General features: G+C 42.6%; 1 protein-coding gene across 1 annotated transcript in view; it reads right to left on the reverse strand.

Moving 5' to 3' along the window:
• The window catches only part of GPC6 (glypican 6), a 917,335-nt gene extending 901,016 nt beyond the window's left edge, over positions 1–16,319 (reverse strand). The window contains exon 1 of the mRNA XM_089508392.1: positions 16,145–16,319. Within this exon, the coding sequence (XP_089364518.1) occupies positions 16,145–16,319 (175 nt within the window). The remainder of the gene's footprint in view (positions 1–16,144) is intronic.
• Positions 16,320–17,256: the final 937 nt, after the last annotated feature.

Genomic DNA, 17,256 nt, shown 5'->3' on the forward strand with positions numbered 1-17,256 from the left:
GTGGGAGGGTTCAGGGGCTAATGTAATCTTTTATTGTGTTTTTGCATTTTTATTATGTTATAATCCTGCCTCAATCTGCAGGGAGAAGGAGGAAGTATAAATTATTATCGTTATCATTATCATTGAAACCAGGTGGAAATGTTCTGGTGCACTCTGTGGGCAAATCAGTGATATTCCAGGCAATGAGGGGGCCAGATCTGGGCCCAGATACCAGTTCAATATGTGTAAGATAGGTGATTGTACCCATTGTGAGAACAGAGGGAACTACTTGTTCAAAGGAGATATTATGTATGCAAAATCCAAGTTTCCTGTTGTCATCTTAGATCCCCAGCTTTTCCAATTGAGGAGGAAATGGAAATTGCAGCAGTCTGGGAGAGTTCAAGTTTAGAATTCAGTTTCTCTTTTAATGCAGGAGAGACAGATGCTAAAGATGGTCCAGATGGGGAAGTATTTCATTTCGTTTTTATTTTTAATCAATTCATGTAATAAATCAAATAAATAAATAAGCCACCTAATTTACACATTGGACTAATATATGGATCAGAACACAGTCAGTTTTAGTTTGGATAACTTCTCTCTCGACTCAAACACTGTACACACACAGTCGTGTGTGTGTGTATATGTGTGTGTGTGTGTGTGTGTGTGTGTGTGTATTAGGGAAATCTGCATGCAAAATGTCTAAAAATATGCAAAGAGTCGCATGTCCCCCACTGATGATACTGTTTAAGTGGAGAGAACAAAATTATCTCACTGAGCTGATGATCTGGAACTCAAGCTTCATTAGGGAGCTACAGTCAGTCTGGAAAGGTTAAGTTGTGCAGTACAGGTTCCAGAATCAAACTACCAAATATTTTGGAGATGTCAGGGTAGGTCCAATCTATGTAGCCCCTCCAAAATGCCATGTGTACTCTTATTGCTAAGAGTCTGTCTGTGTAATGTTTTAAGATTCTTCAGTGTTTGTGTGTCCATATGCAAGATATCAAATAGAAAGGATCTTACTGCATATCCATATCCATCTTTCAACCACACACAGCTTTAAAATATTCACAGATTTGGTCCAGGGGGTCCCAGGACCAAATCCCACTGTAAACCAAGGGCCCCCATATGATCTTTCTGCAGGGTGTATCAGTGCACATTTACATACTGGTAGTATGACTCTGTGGCAGGGAGGATATCCCCACATTTTCCTGAATGTGGAGATCTTTCCCTGAAAGTTCAGACAGCTTATTTGGACATACCTCTTTGTGCCTTACAGGCTCCGTATAAATTATGTAAATCAAGAGAAATCTGTAATTGGGGTTGTCAGGGGAAAGACTTGAGCATTCAGAAGGTTAATTTGTTTTATTGTTAATAAACAGAAGGAAAATGCAACCTTAACTAGTTTATTACTCTTCTGAATAACTTCTGTTGAGAAGGGCACTCTTTTTCCCCCATATATGCTGATTTATTTCTTTAAAAATAATTGTTTTCTTGTTACGGCTTCTTGCAACAGGATGAAGCTGTTCACATTTAATAAAAGACTAAGGCCACTTAAAGATAGGCTTGCCATATCCCGCCTGTGGGCGGGACTTTCCCGGTTTTGGCCGGATCCGCACGGTCCCGCCCCAGGTTGGCCTCTGTAGGCCTCTCTCCTTTGGCGGGGGGCTTCCCTCCCCTCTTTGGCTCCGCTGGAGCCGAGGGAGGGAAAGAAGCCTCGCCTGCCGAGGCCAGACTTCTTTCCCCGCCTGAGCTCCGCCGGCAAAAATGGAGCCCAGGCGGGGAAAAGAAAGCCTCCCTGAGGGGAGGATTCTTCTCCCCCTGGGCTCCGTTGGCAAAAACGGAACCCGGGGAAAAAGAAAGCCTCCCTGGGGGTGGATTCCTTCTCCGCCTGGGCTGCTTCCAACGGAGCCCAGGAGGAGAAGGAATCCTCCCCTCAGAGAGGATTCTTTTCTCCCTGGGCTCCGTTGTCAAAAACGGAGCCCAAGGGGAAAAGAAAGCCTCCCTGGGGGTGGATTCCTTCTCCGCCTGGGCTGCTTCCAATAGAGCCCAGGCGGAGAAGGAATCCTCCCCTCAGAGAGGATTCTTTTCTCCCTGGGCTCCGTTGTCAAAAACGGAGCCCAGGGGGGAAAGAAAGCCTCCCTGGGGGCGGATTCCCTCTCCGCCTGGGCTCCCTCCAACAGAGCCCAGGCAGAGAAGGAATCCTCCCCTCAGAGAGGCTCTTTTTCAAATGTAGGACCCAAAAAAAAGGTCCTACATTTGAAAATTTTGTCCTACATTTGTCCCGGTTTGGAGGTCCGGACTAATGGCAACCCTACTTAAAGATACAAGGTACAGCACAGCGTTAACAGAAGTTTAGTTTTCTTTTGTTTCTTGTTGTTTTACAAAGTAACATCAGCACAAAAATTTGGATTGGAAAAGAATGTATAAGACAGTCACAACATGCCAGCCCCATAAATGAGATCAGGTTGAAAAGCATCAGATATTGCTTCCCACCCCTTATTCAATACTTAGAGCCTTTGCAAAGAATGTCCACATAGAAACATTCTTCTAACACAGATATGGATGTAAAGATGAAAATAGTCATTACTATAGTGTCTCAGTGTATATCTTACAAAGTTACATATCTTGATATGTAGATGTCAAATGCTCAAGAAATGTTTTTTATTTTGGTATTCGGCTATTGTCCCTCGGTATTCTAATCAGACATATTAATTCAGTATCAAATGAACTGCTATTTGTCTTAAATATTATTTCTCACTTGGATTTAATATGAATAGCAGCAGTCACTTAGAAGCAAAACAGCCATGCTGGTATTAGGGCAGAGTTTTGTCAAGTTGATGGGAGGAATTGTAATGTGTGGAAAGTTTACTCTGTTACATTGTGTTGTGGTTGGAGTGTTCAACTACCACTCTGAAGACCACACTTTGAATTTCTGCTCAGCCAGGGAAATCCACTGGGTAACCTTGGGCAAGTCACATTCTCACAGCCTCAGTGAAGGCAAGGACAAGTCCCCCTCTGAACCAATCTTGGCAAGAAAATCCCATGGTAGGTTTATCATAGCGTTGCCATAGGTTGGAAATGACTTGATGGCACACAACAAGAACAATGATGTAAGTGTTGTATTGATATATTTCCATTGCTTCAGTGTGTCCACTTTATCTGGGACTAAGAAACTATTTGATCCCAGTGTGTTTACAGAGAGGCTCTAAGTATGTTCTGGCAAAAGAAAGCGATGACCACGTAAGCTTCAGCCTGATGTGGCATGGAGTTGATTGTTGTAACTATTGTGCTATCTATGATTAAAACATTAAACTAACAGACATTGTTCAGTCTCTTTTCAAACCGGTAAATGGATTCCTCACATGTCTGAAAAGCAGTCTTGCCAATTAAGACAGCAAGCTTTGCATCAAAACTTATACACATTTTAGTTCATGTTCACAGATATGGAAATATATCCATTGTGTTTAGAAATGCTTGCCTCATTGTATAGAGGAGAACAAAGTAGGAAGTGTATAAAAATTGAAACCATATTGTTCTGTGTCATACACAGCTGATTCAAGAAGTGACTTGACATAAGAAATTAATGCTGAAATAGATCATTTTTCTTACCAGGAGCTATTGTTTATAGGATTTCATGAAGAACAGATGTTACACAGTTATCTCTAAAGAGACTATAAAGAATTCCAGAATTCTCTGAACAAACTTCTAGGTTGTATGCAATGTGACACTAAATACTTTACCACAGAAACAAGATACAAAACTGCTTAAACCTGTTGTGAATATGACAGATTAATAAAATTCACTGGGTAATCCAGGCCAGGTATACTCCTTTAGCCTGATCAACCTTACAGGAATGCTGTGAGAATAATATGAAGAGCAAGGGAGCCACAGATAGCACCTTGAGGAAGGAAAGGCTGGATATAGATGCAATGAATACCTAATAATAAATAATAGATTAAAACCCTGATACTCTCTGCTATGAAACAGCTGCTGTAAAACTAGTGGGAATAGAGAAATCAAGGTTTCAGAACAGAGGTATGCAAGATCTGCTGTTTTAAGACACAGCATTAAACCAAGGAGTAGAGGGTCTTCAGCTGTGGTGCATGGATAACAGGTGGACAGATATCTCCATTCAGGAGACCCACAGAAAGGCTGTGGAAGAGGCTGTTCTGATCAGAATGCAGCCACTGAAAAGTATAGCAAGACCATAATATAGAACTAGTTTGGTCAATTATGCCACAACCACAACTACAAGCAAAGTAATAATTCTACATGACCACAACCACCATTTCCATTTCCATATGAAAGATCCAGTACAAATCATGATGAGGCATACTGCCAAAATAACCCAGCACTCAAGGGTAGAACTATATGGCTAAAATGATGTGTAGCTTGACTATCTAGTCTAATCTACATGGGGTTGAAAATGTATTGCAGCCCCATTGCTAGGCCTGTCCTGCTAATGCATGACATTTCCTGGCTCCCACATCAAACCTTCACTTCTTCTTGCCCCTAAAGTCAAACACTGATTTCTCCTTGCTATCCAAGTTTTTGTTGTACTTTTATGTGTGATCTACACTACAGTTTAGTTTCAGCTTTGATCTTGTACCGGGGTGAGCAGGAGGCATGCTGATATTTTGTTGTTCCATAGGAACTACCTTCCTCCCTCCTCCCTTTCCTGTCTGGTAATATGAACACATAGGTATCACTACATAGCATTTTCCTCAGACAACTGTAGCTGGATAGGATGGGGGGAATGAGAGTGTCTACTCCAGCAAGGACAAATGGGTGTGGCACATACAAAAGTGCTGATGCTTATGGGGGACCAGGGTTGGCTGTCATGGTGAAGATCTGTTATTGTTGCTGCCGCCACAACTACAACCATCCCCCTTCTTTTCAAAGCAAAATGAGAGTTGCAGAGAATCTCTTTAGATGGAAGTAGGTCCCTCCAAAGTCAACAGGACATACTTCTTCCCAGACACATATAGGATTGTACTGTATAAAAGCAGAGAGAATGCAGAGGAGCACGTATAAGTAAGAAAGATGAGGTGGTGTTGAAAATACAAATTGCAAACAAAGAATCTGACAAGATATTTGAGTCTGTGCATATGCAAATTGTGACAGAGTAACTAGGCAGACTTGATTTGCCAACAGCCAGTTGACATTCAAGTTGGCTCTGGAGGAGAGGCTGTTGTAGGAAGAGTGATTATAAAGGGGAGGAGTGAGTGATAGTCAACAGTTCAGTTGAGAGGCAGTTAAAGTCAGTTGGGGTTCAGTGCAAAGTTCCCTTAGCAGAATTCAGATCTCTGTTGAAGGAGAAAGGGTTCAGAGGCAGAAGGTAATAGTTTAGAGGCAGAAGGGGGCAGTTTAAGGTTAGGAGAATTTAGTGAAAGGAAATTGAGTAGTAAAGTACCTGCAATTGTTGATTCATTGTATATACTGTAACTATACCATCTATGAAACAATCCTAAATAAGGCTCGGAACAGACGATTCAAATGCGCTGTGCTGGTGCCGATTTTAGGGTTAGGGACCGCGCACCAACCGCACAGTCCCTAACCCTAGTATGTGCCGGTGTTGCAATAATGGCAGCATCCCACATATACAGGTGCCACCATTTTGATGTAACGAATGCATAGCATCCGCACGCTGTGGCATGTCCGTTACATCACAAGTGCGCCACTGGCACACTCAAAATGTAACAATGGCAGAGCAAAAAGAACCCGCTTTTTCTGGGTTCTTTTTACTCCAGTGGGATGGCGGACGGTTTGTGGGCTGCGCTGTCTCTCCGGAGTAAAAACAGGTGCCTGCAGACTGCCGTTTCTCGGTGGTCTGTACTCCCCCATGTTATATTCATCTACATGCTTGTGAGTAAAGTTAATGTTTGTTTGTTTCAAGTAAAGCTTCTGACTGAGCAAATTCATAACACTAGAAGCACAAGAAACATACCACCACAGATTTAAAATTTATAAGAGAAAGTGCATTAAGGGTGGATGTTGGGCAAGTATTATTCACAAGGAATCTTCACACATTCCTGAGGTGGGAAGGTATTCTCGAAGAACTGACAGGAAGAAGTCTTGTGATACAAATATGTAGGTATAAATATGAATAAAAATATTTCCTGGATCAGCACATGTAGGAGGAGTGTTGTTTTTTTAAAACTACTACTACATAGTCAAGACAATGCAGGACATCATACTAATAAGACACTTGAGTGGTGTTCTTGGGATTGGTTCCACGCAGTGTGTGGGGGAAGTGGGGGAGCAGATTGCCATGGCCTCCAGAAGGCTGTTTGGGTTGTAGTGTGACTGCAGCCATGCCAGAGGCCAAACAGAAGGTACTGGCCCCTCAGCAGCCTGGGCTGTTGGAGGGGGCAGTGGCACAGCTATAGTCATATTGGAGCATAAATGGAGGTCACTACCCCACTTTAGGAGCCTGGTTTAATTGAGGGGAGCAGTGCTATGGTCTCCAGAGGTCTCTTTTGGGTGTGCTGGGCAAGTGAGAAAGGGAAGCAACACCCTTTCTCACTTGCCCAGCACTCACGCCAGTCCAACAAGAGGTACCATCCCACTAGATGTACACCTCCACACACCCCTAGTGATGCCGCTGCTTGTGTGCATATTGTTGGCATGGCCCTTGCCCTGATTTTACACTTGAAACACAACCATGTGACTCACAAGGCAAGTTTGGACTAAAAAAACCTGACACAGCAAGTCAGGGCTGACCTGGATCCAAAATACTGTAAACTGAAGCAGATTCAAGAGAAGCTTAGAACTTGTTTTGTAGATTCTGCCTATGATACTGATGTTGGAATCTGTCACAGATGTTTCTCTGAAAGCACTCAGGGCTTAGCGGCTGACAGTGATACTCAAGAATAAAGATGACATCTTAACAAGGTAAGATTAAAACCCCACTGGCTTCTTACACTACACTCTTGCTGGTTAGACTGCAGCACAATACTACCTTCTAGTCATCTACAGCAGCAACATCTCTATCAGCTGGAGAGCAAGTCAGCAGTTGGCCTATCTCTGAATACAGACAGTAAGGCTCCTGAGTTGTCAGTTCCTTGGTACTACATTGGGGTCTACATTCTTGGTTCTATATAGGATAACTCAATTATTCAAATGGAGAAGCTGCTGAAGTAGGTAGTAATGGTAATCTGAAGTCTAATATTTTACTGAAAATATGACTTCACTATGTTGGAAATACGACCACTGATCCTTTAGTACTATAATGGTGTTTTAAGTACATGGCTTGTTATTTCAACTGAAAGCCTTAATGTAATTACACCAATCCTTACTTTACAAAGCAGAAACCAAGATTAATGTGTGTAGTGTGCTGCCCTTTGTTAAAAAAGTAAAATTAAATAAAAAAATTTAAAAGCAAGCTGAGAGTCGGGTGATCCTGCAGGGTCCACAGAGTCAGTCAAGAGAACAGCAGGTGATAATTTTAAAAACAAATCGCCCAGAAAAAGCTTTTATTGTTGATGACTTGTTATAAGACTTGCCATTTGCAAGTAATTGTACATTCAACCGAAACTGACCTTTTATGAGAGCCAAGTGGTAATATAAATGAAATTAATATATTCTTTATTGCAAACGTATAAAAAGAATGGCCAAGCTTTTAACACAGTGCTTGACCTCTTTGGTGTTTGAACATCACCAAGTCTCTAGAAGAGTATATAAGATATCCAAGGAAGCAAAAAAATGAGCACAGTGGCAGTAAAATGGCTTGAGCACATTAGCAACAAATGATGCACAGACTCTTAACCTTCCCACTCCTTGATTAAAAATGTAACTGCAGCATAATACATGGGATACGAAGATTAGGACTGGGAGGAGCCCACAGTGCTGTTTGGAAAAAGGAAAAGAAACTCAAGGAGCATGTAGCTGAAACTGTTCATTGGCAAGTCCTATCACTATTTGCCAATGGTGATGGATCATTGAGAGTTTGCAACCCAGCTACATCTGCTGAGACATACATTCACCAACCTTGCACAAAGGACAAAGCTACCACTTGCAGAAACCATTGAGTTTGCTTCTGACCTAATGTGAACAATTTTTGACAGTTATATAGATGTGATTTAATCTGGAATGGGGTGCAATGAATCTTGAAAAAGCTGCTGAATGCATTTTATGGCACTATGAAAAGACAAGCTCACCCATACCCAGCTGTCACAACATAAATAATTAAGGTATGTTCACATCTATTTCAAAATAGTTTTGCATAGTTTTACTCAACCTTTCCAGTTACCTTAATCACAGTCAATGTTAAAATTAATTCTGTGAGACTGAGAAAAGCAGCAACCCTTCAATGCTAGTACTTCCATTTTGCATATGAGGTTATGCTTGAGCATGTGCATGTATTTCCTTAAGGTTAAAGTTAGGCTTCTTTGAAAAGGGGAGTTATACAGTGGGAAACTTTATCCTCTTAATACAGAGGTATATAGGATCTGTCAAAGCATCCTTTTTTTTTGGATGTTGCAGCAGAGGAAAGTATGGACTAGAGAGGTACCTCTTCATATCCTCTGTCATTGCTGGATGAGCTTTCTGTGCAGTTCCCAATGTCTTTGAGTGCTTTGGAATGTATTTATCTGTGCAAATATGTGGGGTTCTCCTCTGTGCAGAAATACACATTTTTGGTGTAGAAAAAAACAAGGTTTTATATGCAGAAGCCTCATTTCTGTGCCAAGAAAACACATGTATTTCTGTGACGGTGACTACTTCCTGAAGTGCAGAGAATATCTCCATAGTATCACAACTGCATACATCCTTCTCAATGGGGTTTCTTGAGTATCAGGAAAGGCCTTTCTCCACTGAGACATGAACAGCAAAATAATATTCTTTTCACCTCTGGTATGGATTGTGCTTATGCAACTTTTTGCTATAACATCTGAAGCAGCTTTCCATTTTCAGCACCCTTAATTGTGAAATATTATCTTCTATATGGCTGACAATAAATTAAGGTTGCAATTTAACCTCTGAAATTCTAGTAATAAATTCAACTCATAACTTTCAGGTTACTTTCATTTTAAAAAAAAAATGTAAGGATTTGCCTTCTACCAAGTAGAACAGTCACTGGTCCATCTAGCTCAGTATTTGTTTTATGAGTTATTCGGAAATCCTGTGTTATGAAACAGCTATATAGAGACAGTAAGTAAATAAAGTATTGTATACTGCAACTAGTGGTAGCTTTCCAAGGATTCAGGCAGAGGTTTGGGATGTTTTTCCCCTTCTCCCAGCACTATCTGGAAATACTAGGGACAGAATCTGGAAATGCACTTGTGTCTGCCCCCTCCTTTTTGATTCAGTAAACTGCCTAAAAGTAGCAAGATTCTCATCCTTTTTATCCCTGAGAAGGTCCCAGCATTGCAATAGTAACTCTGGTTCTGGACAGTCAAAGTGCACACCTAGGACCAATTGAAAAACCCCACATTTTGTTCCTGTTCTTACAGATTTTATTTTGTTGTGTGTCTCAAGTAGTTTCTGATTTATGGTGACTCTAAGGCGAGCTTATTATGAGGTTTTCTTGGCTGAATTTGTTCATGGGGTTTTGTTCTTGCCTTCCTTTGGGGATGAGAGAGTGTGACATTCCTAAGGTCACCCAATGGGTTTCCGTGGCCAAGCAAGGATTTGAACTCTTCTCTCCCAGGGTTCTCGTCCAATGCTGAAACCACTATATCACACATAGATCTGATTTCATATTGGTTTAAAATAAACTAACCTGGGAAGCTGATATAAAAAATCTCTCACTGAACTGGGAGCTGACTGAAAATATTCTGGGATAAACAGAAGGTATATGGATCTCCAAAATAAAATTAGAAAGAACAGGAGCAAAATCTGGGACTTTCTGGTCTTTCAGTCAGTGTAGATGCCCCCAAACTATCACTTCCAACATGTTCTTAAATGAAAGAATTACAATATACCAGTTCTATAATCCTCAAATGGGCTGAGAGAATGAACATATGGAAGACTAATATTTTACACATAGTTTGATTTAATTTTGGAGTTAATGTTCTGTGGATCAATGATGCACGGAAGGATAACATTCTAAGTTACATGGATACAGCAGCCTTATTTTAGCAATCCACTCCATCATCTATGCAGGCAAAAGTCCCTCTTCCCCAGTGCTGCGTGTGTGCGGCCAGCCTATAGCCCCCATATCATGGAAATGTTGCCAGGACATTCAATACTCTAAAGAAATTTGCAACACAGCACATTATCTGTGTATGCAAATCCCCAAACAGATTTAGATGTATGTGTTCTGTTTCAAAATTTGCTAGCTGGTGCATAAAAAAGTTACACTTAGCAATTTAACACCCATATAATGAAATGACAAAGTAGTAGCTTATTGTCACATGACTGCTGTGTTTTCTGAACAATATTCTGAGAAAGAAAAATAGTATTATAATAATAATAATAACTTTATTACGGCCATTTGGCCAGCACAAAATAGTATTACAAACACAAAACAGATGACTAATCACACTAGTATCACTGTGGGTTTTTGGGGGGAGGTGAGGTAATCTACGATAGGAGTATTTTGAACATCTGGACATAAATTGTCAAATACGATGCAAGTGTTTATGCAAAAGAATGAGTTCAGTTTACAGACTTCATGGAAACTAAACGGACTTTATGGGAAAGATCCATATCATTGGTGCTGAAATTTGGATGGCAGTAAGATATATCCTTGATAGGACAGACTCTCATTCACAAGACAGGGCTGATAAGAAACACACTCTAGCAACAGTTGAAGGATGAGACATTCTCTGTTATAGTTTTTACATGAAAACCAAAGGCATGTACCAAACATGCCTTTATTTCAGGAAAACACTGGAAATCTTAAACAATATTTGTGAAAGACTGATCCACAAAAATTGAACACAGCCACTCATTTTGACCGATCCTTCTCGGCTCATTTCTACACAGCATTGTCCTCAGCATATTTCTACCCTATTATCAAAGGTATCAATTAATCAGTTCAATCACTAAACTCTGAATATGCCCATAGAACTTTATATTCAATGAAAATAAAAAATTACCATCTATTTTTTTTTCTATACTGAATCTTAGTCAAGGTCTTTTAAAATCCAGTACATCGTTTCATATGCAAAATACGACTGAAATAAGTTGATTTATATATGCCCTGTATAAGAACCAACAGAAATCAGACCCAAAATACATTTTCATTAATAGCTTAGGTCGGTTACAGTAGTTTCTTGGGGATGGTGACTACATGAATGTCACAACACTGCATGTCATTACATCTTTCCAAATTTAGTTTTGCTTCAAACAAAGCACCCACAGAAGAGAATACTGGCAAATACATTCCCTTAAAATAACCCAGTCCCTCCGTCAGATGCATATACAGTACTATTAAAGTAAACCATTGCAATAAAGTGACATCAGCTTAAATTAAACTCACAGAGCAATAGTCAGAGAAGCTTTCTAAAATAGTGAACAATGATACACCTGGATCCCCCCCCCCTTTTTTTTTTCATATTCTAGACTCAAGTATTAAAGCAAAGATGAAGGGTAATATTGGGTTCAAGAATGACTGATATAGTCATTTAAAACAAAGATTAATTATTAGTTTCCTCATCAGTTACATCTGCTATTTTGTTAATACTGAAAGCATCTCCTTCTCTCTGTGTTTATAGTGTTGCACTTAGAGCCATCTACAACTGGAGAACAAATACAAAAGCACCCACAAACCCAAAAACTTTCCAATGAAAGCTGGAAAGTAGCACCTGAGCCATTCAAACTGTAATAGTTGGCCTTTAAAAAAAAGGCAAAGGAAAAACAGACATCATCCATCACTGACCTAAAATGAAATCACAGTCAGTCCAGAGAAAACTTGACTTAAAAACCCAGAGGCTCTTGGGCTCAGTCAGAGAAGGGCTCTCATGTAATTGATTAACAACTTGAGGGGAAATTTCAAGCAGCCACTGCGAGCCATTTGAAATTACTACAAGAAGGACTCTTCCCTTCTATTTCTTACTTTTCTTCCTGGCCTCAAAAATCCCAGTACTGTATGTCTTAAGATGGGACAATTCTCTTCTTGCTTAGCTGATTTCTTCCTTCTTCTTTCTTCCTACTAAGCAACATTGTTATGTTCATGCTTTTCCCAATAAAAAAAAACCATCTAACCTAAAATAGCTTTCCATCTTCTGCCTGCTCTCTCAACCACATGTGGTACAAAGCAGTTGATGCAAAAGCCTCATTTACACCTAACCCAGTGTGCCATGGCTGCAGTTGCCCTTGCCCTGTAGCAACTTTCACACTGCTTCAGATAAAGGCTCTTCTGCCCCTGTGACCAAAGGTGGACCATTCGGTTAGGAAGAATGGCTGGTACACACCTTATTAAGGAGACTAGTGGAAGATGAAACTCCATATCCCACATGGTTGGGGGCTGAGTTACCCATTCCAGCTCTGAAAAGAATCAAAAACTCATGATCAGGAAACCAAAATGTGTTCCCCTTTGTAATGCCCCTTAACCACCTGGCCATAATAACGATCTAGGCAGCTAGCAAGGAATTGACAGATGGAATTTTCACCTTGTCCTGTTTTTAATGGGTAAAGCTGAGAGCATTGTGTGAACATATTTCCACAACTATTTCAGCTCGTTGCAGCAATGCTTTCCAGTCAATCCTGACTTTGCGTCATATCAAAGTAAATCAGAGATAGGGAACATACTACTAGACCACAACTCCCACCTGCCCTGGTGAGGAAAGCCAAAGTTGTGGACTGATGATCAAAAGATCTCAACTGGGCTGTTGGTTTCCCATCCCTGGCTGTGTTGGCTAGGATAATGGGACCTGCAGTCTTAAAAATACTCTTCCAAGCTCTGTCCCCACCCAGAGCTTGTACTACAGTTTCTACTGTTTCTTTCTTTCCTGGAAACTTGCTGCAGACAAACAGCCAAAAGCTCATGGACTGATAATACCAACCCATGGACCATCACTTTGAGATGCACTGGTGTATATATATATATATATATATAATCTGTATTCAACATCTGTAATTCATACATTTTAAAATAAACATTACTACTTGTTACATATATTTGCATCTTCAAGTATTCTTACGAGTCCGTATACATTGTTGTGTTGTGGTTTTCTATAGTTAATCATCCCTCCCTCCCACCTTATTTAATGTACTGTTTATTTCGTTTAGGTTTTGTTGAAGCCAAAACAGTTCATTATTCTTTCTATAACACTTACTATTCTTTCTTTGATCGTGTTTTATCACAAAATGTCAGAGAAGCACTACTTTAAATAAATGCAAAGTACAAGTCAGATACTGTGCTATAGGACTGTGGCTTTTCTGAGAGTCAGACGCATCAAGTATTGACCATAGGGACATCCCTATGGTCAACAAATGGATTTATTTAAACTATTTGTTAGGATCATCTGGCCCTGAAACAGAGCTTAAAGGAGCCAAACTAGATATGAAGCAAGCTGCATGAATGCAGTGAGTTTTCACATTTCTAAAAAGGTGAACAGCAGCTATGGAGGCATGGGGCTAAATACCATCAGGATCAAAGTGTGAGGGCGCAGTTTAACCACCCTCTTCTCCCAGAATGATAGTCCTGTCAAAAGAAAGTAATGCTCACCCCCAGCCAACCTAGTATTGGCTGCAAAAGGAAGCTTCCGTCCCCAGCATCCACTCATGAACCCAATACTTATGACAACAGCTACTGACTTTTAAAAAATACAAACATCCATTGTATTTATATCACTAATACTGCATCAAGCTTGGTCCTAAAAGTAGATACAGAGACAGCCAACAACTGCACTTGTGTCCCCTCAAAATCAAAACAGCTAAACCCAATCATGCAGGAAACCCCATTCGTATTAAACCTAGAAGTTTGTTTCTGTTGTCTGAATTGACCCATTATTATGATGATGATGGTGATGATGATGATGGTGTTCCGAAAATGATTAATATACCCCAGTAAACAGCCAGCTATCCATATTAATTGTGTTACTCAGCCCCAAACGGAGGGAGGAGAGGAGCAAGTGAAAGTTGACGTGCCTCGAGTTCGACTATTAAAGAGACCTTTTGGTGGATGGCTTAATTCAGTGCTGGAAACTGACAGGCAGCAAGTTTCACTCTGCTAGGCTGGAACAACTATTCCTTGTCCTTTTACACACTCTCCCTCACACATACACACAGCTTTTCTTCTCTCTCTTAACCATACTTTCTTTCTTCTACTTAATTCCCACATATTGAACTATGCTAAGGCTATAACCACTTCCCCTCAAATATAATCTGGAGCCTTTCAGATGGGTGGGATGACAACTCAATCATTCTGAGCCATGGCTGGGAGAGAATGATGGGCCCTGCAGTCCCATGATAGGAATAGGTGGCTGGGCAAGGCTAGACTATAGCAACCATATTATACACAGACATCGGCTAAAGATAAGTTGTGCTCTTGTGTGTGATAACCATTAGCAAATGGGCTTGCTTTTCTGGGGCGCCAACACTTCAAACATTTTTGGGATTGAAGCACATAGGTCCCTGTGTGCAAAAGTCCAACGAAAATTGGTGTTTTTAAAAACTGGTATGCTATGATGGTGCAAAGGAAAAAGAAAAAAAGTTATCATAATATCCAAGGATCACTATGTTGAAATGGAGGGTGTGCAGGGAGAGGGGTGGCTTCAGTGTAATTCCCACTACATCGTTCCAGTCTCAGGTGTACAGCATTGTCTATTCCCTTTCCTCAGGTGAAGCAAACCTTTCTTTCATCCTTTCCAGGTGCTCCACCAGACAGACAGCAAGAATCCCACACGAAGCAGAGCACACTCTACTGGCAAAAGGCAACCACTATCAACCCCTCACACACCCACACAAAGCTTGCCAGGTAATATGTACACACACATATGCACACCTTCAAACACACACTGAGAAAACCCCACAGCAGCCCTGACAAACTGGAGCTTCTTCCTTCACCACATCTTTTCAAAACCAAAAAGTTTGACATGGAATTTACTCCAGAGCGGAAGCCAACCTGGCTTTTGTGTTTCTGTTTTCCCATCCAAGCCACCCTCCTCCCAGGCAAGATTGGAACCCAGTTCCCTCCCAGGGACTAGGAACTTGCTTCTTGGGAAGCAGATCCCAACTTCATCCCTCTGTGTTTGTCCCCAAAGAGAAAAGGGTGCATCTCTTGGCCAAACTCTCCATCTCCTCCTTGGTTCTTCCTCTCCCTAGAGATCTCTTTGGAATGATCCTCTCTTAGGCACAATGAAGCCATTCATAGCCTTCGGCTTCCCCAAGCAGCAGCGCTCCTTTTCCCTGGAAAGGGAAGGAAAAGGTCCAGGCAAGGCGAAGGGGGCTGCTGCGTCCAAAGTGCAGAAATAACCCGGGTTGACACCGCTTTAGTCGCCATGGGCACCGGAGCGGGGTTTGGAGCTTGGAAATCGGCAAGTTTCTAGTCCCTGGCCGAGAAGGGAGAGGGCGGCTTGGAGGGGAAAAAGCAGGCGGTCTCTTTTTCGGTCTGGAGCCAAAGGAATGGAGGAGGCCTTTGGTGCCAAACTTTGGTTTTGAAAGGATGTGGTGGAGGGAGCCCCAGTTTAAAAGAACCGCGAGGCGGTTTCCTCGGTGTATATACGTGTGTGTGTCTGTGTGTGTGTGTGTGTATATAATACACACACACACACATATATCACTTTTATTCCGCCTTTCTCCCAAAAAGGGACCCAGGGCGGCTCAGAAGATAAAAAAAAAAACACTTTAAATATACACTATATATACACTACACACACACACAGACATACACACACGTGTCTGTATGTGTGTAAATGTGTGTGTGTGTGTATATGTGGCACCAGAGCTCCTCTGTGTATATGTGTGCACATGTGTGTGTTGATATCTATCTATCTATCTATCTATCTATCTATCTAACACACACACACACACACACACACAAATATATATATCGGAGCTCTGATGCCACAACAAACTGCCATAGCCATGGCAGTCCAAAGTGGTGTCAACCCGGATTATGGCTGCAGTGCGGACGCAGAGGGAAGCGAAGGCGATGCCCCCGAGATGCCCGGTCAATGGGCATTCGCAACTCTCTCTCTCTCACACACACAGAAACACAAAGACTGAGATACACAAACACACACAGTCCTTGTGGCCGCCCCGCTGCCTTCCTTACCTGCGATCTCCTGGAAGGGGACGCTGGCCAGGCTGAAGCCCTTGGCCCGGTACGCCTCCCGCACCTCGCCGCAGCCCCTGGCCTTCACCTCCGCCGCCTCTGCCTCGGGGGCGCCCAGCCAGAGCCAAAGCCCCAGGAGCAGCACCGGCGCCCGGAGCAGCCCCGCAGGAGCCATGGCCCCCTCCTCCTCCTCCCCAAAAAGCCAGAGGGAGGGAGAGAGAGACGACGAACACACCAGCCTTCCCTTCAATCCCCCATCGCCCCAAAAGAGAGACCGAGAACCCCTCCAAGTTGGTCCCCGAAAGGCGCCTCAGCCAAATCCAATCCCTAATAGACTCCTCCAAGACGGCTTCTTCTTCTTCTTCTTCTTCTTCTTCTTCTTCTTCTCCTCCTCCTTCGAAAAGGGAAAACCAACCGTGCCAAGCGGAAAGCCCTCAGCCCCGTTGGGCAAGAGCCCGGGCAAACTTTGAGGAGAGGAAAGAGGAGGAGGAGGAGGAGGAGAAAAAGGCAGCAGCAGCAGTAGAAGCAGCCAGCCTCCTCTTCTCCCTCCTCTTCTTCCTCTTTTGCTGCTCCTGTGAAACTCCAGAGAGAAGAGAGAGACGGAGGGTGGGCTTGGAGGCAGCGCTGGAGCCGGGGAAGCCCCCCAGGTGCTGCTGCTGCTGCTGCTGCTGCTGCTGTCAGCCCCCGCAGCGTCTGAGGAGGAGGAAGGGGCGAGCAGGGAAGCGCTGCCCGGCTTCTCCTCCTTCTCTTTCGGGGAGGAGGCAGGGAGGAGGGTTGGCGGCAGACATGAAGGAGGAAGGGCAGCCCTCCCGACCCAGCCAGGCAGCCCCTGCTTCCTCCGGCCCTGAAGAGGAGGGAAGGCAGCGCCAGGCAGGAGGAGGAGAGCCAGGCAGGCAGCGAGGAAACGTGCTCCCCATTGCCTCGCCGAGGGACTGGAGAGCAGCAGCAGCAGCAAGGAAAACCAGGGATGGATTGGACCAGCTACACACACACACACGAGGGGCTGAGGGCCCTTGGTGGCCTCTTCTCCCTTTCTGGTTTCCTATGAATATATATATATGTGTGTGTGTGTGTGTGTGTTCCTTAAACCCAGGCCTTAAAGTCCCCTGACA

This window comes from Sceloporus occidentalis, unplaced genomic scaffold (assembly GCF_023333645.1).
Source record: "Sceloporus occidentalis isolate IW3139 unplaced genomic scaffold, rSceOcc1.0.p SCAF_2, whole genome shotgun sequence".
Taxonomy (NCBI): Eukaryota; Metazoa; Chordata; class Lepidosauria; order Squamata; family Phrynosomatidae; genus Sceloporus; species Sceloporus occidentalis.